Source organism: Rhinolophus ferrumequinum, chromosome 8 (genome assembly GCF_004115265.2).
Source record: "Rhinolophus ferrumequinum isolate MPI-CBG mRhiFer1 chromosome 8, mRhiFer1_v1.p, whole genome shotgun sequence".
Taxonomy (NCBI): Eukaryota; Metazoa; Chordata; class Mammalia; order Chiroptera; family Rhinolophidae; genus Rhinolophus; species Rhinolophus ferrumequinum.
The window spans coordinates 90,584,143-90,596,148 of record NC_046291.1 but is presented as its reverse complement, the minus strand read 5'-3'; the positions used below and the strand labels follow the sequence as shown (position 1 = coordinate 90,596,148).

At 45.7% G+C, this 12,006-nt stretch overlaps 1 protein-coding gene across 2 annotated transcripts in view; it reads right to left on the bottom strand.

Moving 5' to 3' along the window:
- CFAP221 (cilia and flagella associated protein 221) overlaps positions 1-10,626 on the bottom strand; it is a 100,958-nt gene extending 90,332 nt beyond the window's left edge. The window contains exons 1-3 of one of the 2 annotated variants that reach the window (XM_033112995.1): positions 10,466-10,626; positions 8,890-9,075; positions 6,252-6,352 (exon numbers count right to left, since the gene is read on the bottom strand). In XM_033112995.1, coding sequence (XP_032968886.1) covers positions 6,252-6,352; positions 8,890-9,028 — 240 coding nt within the window. In that variant the 5' untranslated portion in view covers positions 9,029-9,075; positions 10,466-10,626. The remainder of the gene's footprint in view (positions 1-6,251; positions 6,353-8,889; positions 9,076-10,465) is intronic. The other variant, XM_033112996.1, reaches the window with a different exon arrangement.
- Positions 10,627-12,006: the final 1,380 nt, after the last annotated feature.

The following is a 12,006-nucleotide window of genomic DNA, read 5'->3' as shown; positions in this document are numbered from 1 at the left end:
GTCAAAAATAGGAAAAAGAGCTTGGCTAGGGCAGTCTCCAATCCGTCCTTGGGGCAAATTAAAAAACTCAAGGTCAGGAGTTCTCTGATGGTGACAGGAGCCATCCCCGTGAGGCAGGACAACTCGCTGGATAAATTAACTGGGTCTCTGAGTAGAGGTGTTTTTCCTTCCTCTGCCTGAGAGGGGAGCAAGAACTTTGGGTTCTGGGGATCCAGACTTCACCTGGGCCAGGGGGTTAAGAGTCCTTTGGTTTCCAAAGTCTCAGCCAGAGGCTGGGCTTGTCACTGGGCCCACTGCCCGAGGCCTCACATTCATCAAAGCCCGACATTAGACTTCAGAAATTATTTCCTGATGAGGTTACACTGGTGTTTGCATTTGTTAAAAGTTCTCATTTGTCACCTGTGAACATTCTTAAAGTACCACAATTTTTGTGACCCTGTTTTGGCATATCTTTTCTTTTTTTTAATATGTTAAACACCTTTAAAAAAATAAACATAGTTACCAAGGCGTTCTTGACCTCCTAGGGGCCATGCACAGGAGCGGCCTTGGTGAAAGTGTGAGCTGCTGGGGCCCTACCCATGACAGCTTTTGGTCCTTCCAAGAGAGACCGGGATGACAGGTATGCTGGATCTCGGCAGCCTTTGCCCAACACACCCGGAGCCCTGAGTCGTGGGACCTGCCCAGCCATGGAGAGGTAGCCACTCAGAGCCTGGTCTTGGAAGCCTTCACAAAGAGCTCTGTCCCCATGCTTGTCATGGAGGGAGCACTGTTAAAGGAGTGTTTAGAAGGTATACTTTCAATTAATAATACAAGTTTATTTGAAAACCTAACAAAACATAAGTAACTCAGTGCTACCCTTGAGGATTGCCTAAGATCCTACTCTGTCTTCCAAGTTTGGGGGTCAATAGATGTCCCCACTCCTTCCATGACCTTTGTTCCCCTGGGGGCTGACCTTCTCCTGGCCCTGTGGGTCCTCATGACTTTGCTAATACCTCCACAGGGCACCCCATTCAGCCCTTGCTTCAGTTTTGCAGAACTGTCCCCTGCACACAAACAAACAAAAACCCACCCAACCAATGGGTTTAACAGCTTTTACTCAAAATGTACAGGGATTTCCCAAGTGTTGTCTATAGCTCTCTCCACTCTCCCTTCAACCTCTGCTGCTTACAGTGTCCCTTCCATGTCCCCTCAGGAGATTCCAGTCTTCCCCATCTACAGGGGAGAGCAAATCCGGCTTTCCTTGGGGTCGGGTCAGCAGGGGCTACCCTTTAACCCCAAGCATTTATCATAGAATTTTCCCAAACACAATGTTTTAGACTCCAAGTTGGGGTCTTTTAACACCTCCCTTCAGTGGCACAGCTTCTCAGAGAAGGTTAATACTTAACCCCAGTGATGGGGGACAAAATTCAAGCAGCCCTATAAGTTCTTTAAAGTGTTTTTATCTTAAAATACATGTTGGTCATGCATTTTACTCTAAAATTTTCCTCTACAATGTGTTGCTCCAAAATGAGAGAGTAAAAGTGATGGTTCAGAAAGATGCACTGTGCTTACACCGGGGCTTCACCTCTCCCACCCTCACGCACTGAGGAGAGGCCACCGGGATGCATGGTCCCCGGTCTGAGACCCACCCCACCCTCACGCACTGAGGAGAGGCTACCGGGATGCATGGTCCCCGTTCTGAGACCCACCCCACCCTCACGCACTGAGGAGAGGCTACCGGGATGCATGGTCCCCGGTCTGAGACCCACCCCACCCTCACGCACTGAGGAGAGGCTACCGGGATGCATGGTCCCCGTTCTGAGACCCAAGATCTTGGGGAGGGGAGTCTCTAAAGGCTGCACTAGGGGATTGAAAACTAACACTATTATTGCAGAAAGCCTGAAGAAACTGCTAACTTATGTAAGATAAGGCTGTATAGGCTAACAACTTTGTTTTGGGCTGACAACAACAACAACATGGGTTTTCTCGTGGGGAAAAATAATTAATTAAGTATTTAACAAATATAGTTTCCCTGAGGGGGCGGCCAGTTATCTCAGTTGGTTAGAGTGCGAGCTATGAACGATAAGGTTGCTGGTTCAATCCCCACATGGGCCACTGTGAGCTGCGCCCTCCACAACTAAATTGAAACAACTACTTGACTTGGAGCTGATGGGTCCTGGAAAAACACATTTAAAATAAATAAAAGTTAAAAAAAAAAAAAAAACCAAATATAGTTTCCCAGACAAAACCTTGCTGCAGAGGGAAAAAGAATTTAAGAGGTCTTGGTTTTGAAAAAACTGGACACAATTATTTCAAATTTTAAAGTAAATTGAAACATTGATCTCAATATGAATCCAAGTATAAGGCTTTCAATCCTTTAAACAGATATGGATCATTCCCAAATGTTAATGAACAATTTATCCTGGTTTTAAACCGACATTCAGTTATTCCATTATTGAATAATTTGCATAGTTTCCTGTAGTAAAACTAAGATAAAAGCAGAGTTGGATTTTTCCTCCTTGTTTGGCAAGAATCTCAAGGTAATTGCCTTCAGCTTCCGCTTAACTTTGTTGATGGAAACAGGAGGCTGGCTCTCCCAATAGCTCCCAGAATGTTATTAAGATGAAATCATTTTGTACTTTTATCTATTTCTGTTTGTTTTAATGTCTGATAGAAGCAATAAGATTATTTAGACTTTACCCTGTATTTATTTGGAATTACTGAGTTTCTGCCACGTCACTCACTTCCAATTGTGGACCCTGAGAAAGAAGACGCCTACCAAGAAGGGCTGCTGGTGGTTAACTGGGCACAAATTTAAAAATAGAGCCTAGCAGTCATTTCTAAACAGACCTCTCATGCAAACTGCACTTGAGGGAGAAGCCTGAACTAAACTGCCTGCCTCCCACGCTGAACTGCCTGCCGGTACTGTGTTCCTACCACCTGAACCAGACCTATAAAGGAGTCCCTGGATTGTATTTCAACCAATAACACAGGCTTTTCCTGTTCAATAGGAGCTGTGCAGCTATATGCCCATTAGCTTCTATACCAACCAATCAGAGCAGCTCCAACTGACCAATCAGAACAGTGCCTTTTGGATCAATCAAACTGTGAGGATTTTGGAGGGACCAGGGCCAGGGACTTCTCTCTATATAAGTCAGCTACCCTCTGGCTCAAGAAGCACACTTTCTGTTTCCACTGAAGATAGAAGACTGTGTTTTCCTGGCTGGAGCTGAAACACTGATGAAGTCTCACTGGACCAGACAAGAACAGAGCGGGCAGACCAGACTGACAACAAAGCAGGGCAGAGGGGAACACAGCAGGGCAGAGCAGCCTCTCCCCAAGGCAGCCTCACTCCAAGGTCACCTCACAGCCATGCTGTTGCACAGCCGTGCTGCTTCATAATGGAGCTGTAACATTATTGAGTTGTTCCATAGCTATGCTGGTCACACAGCCGTGCTGTATCACAATTAAGCTGTCTGCACTGAATAAAGATTCCTTCTTCACTGTATCCCAAACTGGGGATTCCTGTTGGCATTGAATTGGCACCAATGACCATTGGTTGACAAAATAAAGTGAGTTCAGTATCTTCACAATGTATAGTGAGTGCTGTCTGTGTGTTAGGCACTGTGCTATACAAAAGACAGAGATGGCCTCTGTTCTTCAGAATGAAGCTTTTATCTCCGTTCAAAAACCCTACAATCCAGGTAAACCAGATTGCACTCTGGTCTCCAAATATGCTGCATGCTTGCTTAGCCTGAACGTCTCAGCATGACTTGCTCTATGCCAAGAATGTCTTATCCCCACTTCTCACTTTGCTTTTGGACTATCTCAAATGGCTTCTCCTCCACAAGCCTTTTTTATATCATGACCAGTAAGCTAATGAAAAGATGCTCAAAATCATTAGTCATTAAGGAAGTGAAAGTAAAACAAAAGTGAGTTGAATGGTGGCCTGAAAAAAATATGTCCTGGAACCTGTGAATGTGACCTTATTTGGGAAAAGAGTCATTGCAGATGTGATTAAGGACCTTTAGATGACATCATCTTGGATTACCCAGATGGGCCTTAAATCCAATAACAAGAGTCCTTTTAAGAGACAGAAGAGAAGACAGGGAATCAGAGGAGAAGGCCATGTGAAGATGGAAGTTGAGGTTGGAGTCATGCAACCACAAGACTAAGAACACTGGAAACCACCATAAGCTGGAAGAGGCAAGGAAAGCTTCTTCCCAAGAGCCTTGGAGGCAGCATGGCACTACTGATTCCTTGATTTTGGACTCTGGTAACCAGAAAAATTTTCTGTTCTTTTAGGCGCCTAAATTTGTGATAATTTGTTACGGCAACCACAGAAAACTAATATTTTACTCCTTGATATATATCCAAGAGGACTGAAACTATATCCATACAAAAGCATGTACACAAATGTTCATAACAGTATTATTCCTAATAACCCCAAAGTGGAGACCCAAATGTCCATCAATGGATGGATGAATGGATAAACAAAATGTGGTGCATCCATACAATAGAATACTGTTGGATAAAAGGAATAAATAACCGATAAAAAGGAATAAAGTATTGATGCATGCTACAAATTGAATGAGCCTGGAAAACTAGGCTAAATGAAAAAATCTAGTCACAAAAGACCACATGTCCTATGATTCCTTTTATATGAAATGCCCAGAATAGGCAAATCTATGCCGATAAAAAGTAGACTGTGGTTGCCTAGGCTGGGGGTGAAGTGGGCGGGGGAATGAGGAGAGGGAGGGAGCTGCGGATAGGTAGTGAATTGTTTACTCACTATAAACAATGAATATTTATGAATGATTATTTTAGATCTATCCTACCATAATCTAGACAGCAAACCTAATAACCAGGAAAAGTAAGCTCCAAAACGTATTATTAATCTTGGTCCTTGATGCCATGTTGTAAGAAATGTGTCCATGAAGGTTAATGGGTGAAGTTTGTCAGTTTTAAATCCTAACCCTTTTCCTGAGAGGAAACACTTGGCACCTGACAGGGTCCTCTCCTGATCTGTCCTCTCTCTACCCACTTCAGTGCATAGGGACCCATGAAAACTGCACTCTCTTTTCATTGGGGACTGCCTGATAAAACCCAACCTCACTTCCTGAGAAGATTTACCATTTTTCTCAGTTTCCTCTAGTGATTCTCTTCACTCTGAGCAGTCTAACACAATAGTCAGAATTCTATCTTAAAATGATCCACTTTGAGACATGGTTTCTGAGAATGCACTACATCTAAAAGTAGGGACCCTCATGGTGGCTGAGGACAGGGCCAGAGGGTGACACCACATACAAAGCCAGCAATCTCAGGGGGCTCATGTGAAGAGAACCCACCTCTGCCCATTCTGACACATGAGCAGAGGCCAGTTTGGCTCAGATCTAGGGCCCCATTGGAGGTATTCTGATTTCTCAGTGTGACTTCAGGGGATCGTGCTGAGGTCACTGGGGTTGTAGCGCTGATTAAACGCTCAGGTCCCTTTCAGCACGGGAGTTGGAGTGCTGTATCACCCACAACCCACTCCTGTCTGAACATCCAGGGCGATGAAGGGGACCCAGCAAGGACTGGCCCTCGGTGTGGCTCTGTGGAGGTGCAGTCGCTGCAGGCTTCAGCTCCTGTGCAGCCCATCCTTCCACCGCTCCCTTCTGGAGCCTGTTCAGTGAAGCTGACCCCTGCCATCCCAGATCTGCCCAGCGCCTCTCTAACCAGAATGACTGATTTAGGCACGGGAGACTGACCAGGACACGTGAAACAGAACCCTCGCTGGAGCCTCTTAGGAAAGGGACAGCCCTTTCCCTGGTGGGGTGTAGGCATGGAGCAAGAGTGCACTGGCCTGCAGGAAAGCAACTGAAGAGTCCATCTGTCTCCATCACTTAGTAGCTCTGGTTCTTGAGCCAACTATTTAACCTTTTGGAATCTGTGTTTCCACATATATAAGGAGAGTAATAATTACAACGACCACAGGGCTAGTGTAAGCACAAAACTGAATTACATGAGACACACAGCACAGTTCCCAGCCCCTAAGAGTCATTCAGCAACGACACCTGGCTGGAAAGAGTGCTGGGAGGAGCCTCAGGCAACGGGGAAGTAACTTGTCCAAGGACACTGGTGCAACTTGAAAATTCTTCATCCTCAAGCTACCTTTCTGGCCCAATTTATACCTGCACTTATGCTGTTCTTTAGATAAATGAGTAATATAAATGCAGAAAATTCATGTCTTTCATTCTGATGATGAATAATCCCACTTAAAAAATACCTACCAGAGTCTGTTGGTGTTGCTTTTCTACTTGATAGCCTCCAAAATGCAGTATGCCAGGCTTTGCTTGTATGACCTTATTATTCAGAAGTTTTGCATAAACCTCTATAAAAACAATGTAGATAAGTACATCATGAGACGAGACATAAAAGAAAATATTAAATGAAAGAAGACTAACATGGGCTCCTTTTCATTTAGGATATTTTAAGCAATATGAAAGTTTCAGAGGATATTGCTGTCAGAAAGATTAATGGTCTGTTCCAAATGAACTACACTGCCTCTCCCTCTGTTTCTACACATCACTTGGGAGATATTATCATCACAATCCAATTCAAGTGTTTATTACCTATTAAAAGAATTTGCTCTTCACATTTTGTACAAGTCTTCATAACAAAACACAAGCTCATAAAGCTCACATACCCTATCTTTGTGTACTGTGCTCTCTTATTATGTAATGAATGCCCACTTCAAAGATTCTAAACACTAAGTGTTGAATTTTATTACTGCATTTTTAACTGTTTGATTTTATTTCCTTTGACTAGAATTACAACGTGATATAATCTTAAAGCTCTGAATGATTATTGCTCTGGACAGTAAAGTCTCAAACTGTTATTATTGTAACATGAATGTCTTTTTTTTTCCAGTTTTGAGAACAAGATTAAAACAACTGAGCTCACAAAAGTGTCCAGGGCTACAAAACTTCTCCCAGCTCTTCATATAGGCATGAGCTGAGACGTGTGGAGAAGGCACTGAGAACCCACTGCACAATTGTTTCCGTGCCTCCAGCTTTATGCCAGACATGCGTTTGTAACGCTCACTCCAACCCTCTGAGGTTGGTATTATATCCATTTTGCAGATGAGGGAGCTGAGACTCAACAAGATTAAGCAACTTGCCCACAGCTGGTAGTTAAAAATCAAGCCCAGGTCTGTCTGATTCCAACCACCAAACTACCTCCCTCAATATGAATGCATTGTCTAGTTTCTTACAAATGATCCCCTTTCAACTTTGGCTCCACCCCAGTCCTGTGAGCCACAGACACCCTTACCCATCCCTTCACCCACTGTGATTCTAGTACACCTCTGAAGTGGGTATGAAATGTTGGGGTTTTGGCTCCTCACCAGGTGAGCTGTCGCCGTCGTCAGCTTTGAAGGGCTGGAATGGGGTTAGGATAGCGTTTCAGGGGGACTGACCATCTCTTTAGTCATCTGGTAATTTTTTAAGTATTGAAATTAACATTATTTGGTATTTTTTTTTAATGCTGAGGGTTTTTTTTGTTTTGTTTTTAGGGGCACAAAATAGATGTAAACAAGCATTTTTCTGTTAATGCCCAGAAATAGTCAAGTATACTAATTTGCCCTCAACAAGTTCTATGGTGACAAAAGAGCCACACCAAAATACTATACTTCCAGCCTTTGTGATGGGCCTTGAAAAATGAGTGGGAAACAACCTAGTGCGATGGTAGAGAGCGGGACATGGGGCTGCAACAGCTGAACACCAACTCTCCACTTAGTTGTGCCACCTTCGGGAATTCACTTGACCTCTCTGAGTCTCAGCTTCCCCAACAGTAACATGTAAATAGAACACTGATGTTGTGTGGATTACATGAAAATAATGTAGGCAATAGATTAGCCTTTTACATAACAGCTATAGGATTTACCAGGCTGTGGGGACAGAGCCAGGAGTGCAGTTTCCAGCCTCTCAGCCTCACGTGGAAAGGTGTTGGCTCAGGTAGTAAATGGCCATCAACTGTGATCGGATGGCCATCAGCTATGGCTAGTTGGCCGTCAGCTGTAACCAGTGAGCCATTGGCCACTAATACAACTGCCGTGGCTACGCTAGCAGCAAATGGAGGCTAGCAAGAAGATGGTGGCTGAGCTAGCAAGAACGGATTGCAGTTGGCACGGCGGGTTGCAGATCATGTAGCTCCTGCTTCCTGTGTCTCCAACCCAGCTGCCAGCGAGAATATAGCGGTATGACTCCTGTATCTATGACTCCGTGGATGTTCCTTTTTGAACCATATCCTGCGTTCTTGTGTGGGGAGCGGGACCAGAGACCCCGCATGACACCTTGCATGACACAGGCTTTCCAGGCTGAGGGACGTGCGTGGAAAGGGGCAAGAAGGTATAAAATGCATGTGGTTTAGAAGGAGCAGGAGTTGGGGCTGGAATTGGGGATGAGATCAGCTCAACAGCAAAAGGGGACAAATACCAAACAAAGGAGTTATAACTATTCTGTATATAAGGGGGACTGCTGGGATTATTCTAGTAGGATAGGGACAGGAGGGGCCAGGATTCTACAAAAGAAACTGAATGGGGTGTGAAGGGTGGTCTGGAGGACAATGTGGCCAGGATGGAAAGCAGGACGGCAGTCTGGTGACTTGCTAAGGATGAGGAACAAAGCAGGAGGGCAGACAGGAAAGATGTCTGAGAATGTGGGAGCAACAGAACTTGGTTACTAATTCACACCTCAAAATCTCTCAGCTTGGATGGCACTAAATAGAACCATTGTTCTTAATAAAAACTATTATGAGCCTTTAAAACAGTATAGATAAATCAGCAGCAAAAGTTCCACTCTGCTTTCTGGACTTTGGATCCTCTGGGAAGATGTGAGTTGTGAAGCAAATCTGTTTCTAATCACTTACTTGATTCTAGGAGGTGATTAGGCACTTCTCGTCTTTTTGGGGGCTCCTCCACTAGGCTCTTCAAAAGGAGGGGCGATACGTTATGAAATGGTTCTTCAGCATTCTTTAGTTCTCTGCTGGGGGTTTTCACTGCTGCCATCTTATCATGAAAAATAGGGTCTTCTTTTTAGAGCCAAAGGTCATTTCCTGGGAAGAAAACAGTAGCAGTGTAATCATCCATGAGAAACCACGCACATTTTTTTCTCTCAGCACTTGACAAATGTACCTCTTGCCACTGCATGGTTTGCTGTGGCTCGGGCCCTTCCTGCCTCTAGTCTCTCTGACGGCCACCCCGTTCCCACACACGGCGGTCCCATTACTCTCCTTGCATCACACGTCACAACCCACCACCATGCCATTGCTCAAGACCCTTTCGTGGCCCTTGGTTCTCCTCAAGAGCTTTCCCCAAAATGTCGTCCTGAGATGCTTCTTGAGCTATGAGTAGGACCATGAAAAGAAGAAAATAAAGGCTCTCCCAGTCGAATAAGTTTGGAAAATGTTGAAGTAAACAATTTAAACAGGCGTCTTCGTTCTGAGATTGCTCTAAATCAGTATCTTAGATGTATGTGACCACAAAACCCTTTAACATTTTGAGACATTATTTACAGGACACTCTGATTTATGAGCCATCTTCCTGGGTCCCTCTGGGGGGATGGGGAGAGGTCCTCCCAGGGTGACTGGGTCTGTCCTAGGAGCGCTGTCCTAGGACAGAGGGTCCCGGTTTGTGGCATACCCTTTATCTGACTTGCCTTCCCTTAACACAGTCATTTTAACCTCCCCCTTCTTCATAAAGTCCACACTGATCCCACCACCCTTTTAACGTTCTTTAGCAATCACTGCCTCTTCTACTCATTTGGTGTTAGCAATTTATCGACTTGTAATGGCACTTTACAAATCCCACACATCTTTATATCTTCCCCAGCTAAGTCTCTTAATTTGGAGCCCCTGTCCGGCTGGGGGTCTGCTCTGGGAAGACCCTGAAATTGAATGTAAGATCACTTGTGGATCTTTATGTGTGTGTGTGTTTTTTTTAAGAAGGCTCATAGCTTTAGATTCCAAAAAAAAGTGTATAGCATCAAGCAAAATAAAGTGACTACACTGAAAAAGGTGCTTAACCACTTTCGGAAAGTAGCTTCTCTTTTCCCCTCACCTCCCACCCCTCTCCCTAGCATGGCTGAAGACTCCCCACCCACCGCGCAGCCTCCCGTCAAAGGCTTCCTCCCCTCAGCGCCTACCCCAAGTTCACTCTCCAGCCCGCTTTCCCTCAATGCCCTGCCCTTCTGCAGGCAGGTACAATAGTTAAGCCATTTCCACGGGCGCTCCTCTTCCAGTTCACTCACCCCCAGGGTGAACTTGTCTTCCTTTCTACACATCCCACGTCCTTGGGCCCTTCGCCCCATCCTCTACCCAGCAGGTCCTCCCATCCTTGCCAAACGCCTGCTCCCTCAGGACCCGTTTACTCCATCCCCTGCTAAGGGTAGGGGTCGACCCCCAAACTCACGCACCACCCGCACCCCATTAACCCTCTAGGCCTGACCTCTCCTCCTACCCGGGCCCAGTCTGACTTGCGGCTGGACACCCGCCCGGGGTTCAGGCTGCCTCGGCAGCTTGGCGGCGGCCAAGGGAGCCACCTCGGCCCCAAGTCCCAGGTCGCTCACACTGGAGCTGGTTCCCGGCCGAAGTCCGCCGGCGCCCGCTCCAGCTCGGAGCGTCGCCATGACGACGCGGACGCGCTCCCAGGGTCTGCGCCAGGGCACCACCAAACTCCCCAGGGACGTGGGGGGAGCCGGGCTGTCGCAGCGCGAGGGACAGAGGCCGTGGATGACTTCTGGGGACTCGGAGCAGTCTGCGGGGCATGGGGAAGTACAGAGTGCGCGACTTATGAAGTACGAAGCCAATGGAATCCCGCGGGAAAATGAAAAAGCCAGGAGACACTATAAACTGGTAACCTGCGAGAGCCCATCGCGGGAGAGCTGCGCGCCGAAAGGGGCGGGGCCTCCCAGGGGCAGTGGGTGGAGCTTCCCCGACAGACATTGATTCAAGGACGCCCTACTTAAATACAGGTTGTTTTCCGTTTTCTATTATGATAAATTTCAAACATATACAAAGGTAGGCAAAATAGTATAATGAACCTTCAACACCCACCTGCAACAATGATCAAATCATGGCCAATCATGTTTCGTCTATACCTTTCCCCTACTCCCCATATTATTTTGAAGAAATCCCAGACATCATTTCATCCATAAATATTTCAGAATATACTTCCAAAAGATGAGGACTCTTTTAAAAAACATAACCACAATACCAGTGCCTTAAAAAAATTACAGGGCCGGCCTGGTGGCTCAGGCGGTTAGAGCTCCATGCTCCTAACTCCGAAGGCTACCAGTTCGATTCCCACATGGGCCAGTGGGCTCTCAACCACAAGGTTGCCAGTTCAACTCCCTCCAAGGGATGGTGGGCTGTGCCCCCTGCAACTAGCAACGGCAACTGGACCTGGAGCTGAGCTGTGCCCGACACAACTAAGACTGAAAGGACAACAACTTGACTTGGACAGGCCTGGAAGTACACACTGTTCCCCAATAAAGTCCTGTTCCCCTTCCCCAATAAAATCTTTGGAAAAAAAAAAAAAGAAATTACAATAATTTCTTAACATCTTAAACTATCCAGGACCCAATTGTCTCATAAATGCCAAAACCTTTTAGAGTTTGCCAGTTTGAATCAGAATTCAAATAAAATCCACACATTGCAATAGATTGATATGTCTTTTAGGTCTCTTCTAATCAATAGATTCTCCCTCCATATTATTTGGTTGTTGTTGCAATTATTCACTGAAGAAACTGTTTCTATCTTGGAGGCTGATATTTAGAGGTTATAAACCGTAAAACTGGGCCTGCTCCCCGGACTTCCAGTCCTGTCTACACCACCCTGCTCACCCGTACCTATGACTTGGCATTTGCTTGATGTTATTTATGGCTTCGTATTGATGAGAGATTATAGCAGGAATTCAGTGAGGATACCTTCATTTCCCACACCCATATCACTTGTTGTGCTGTATGTGGTTTTGACCCCCACCCCCAC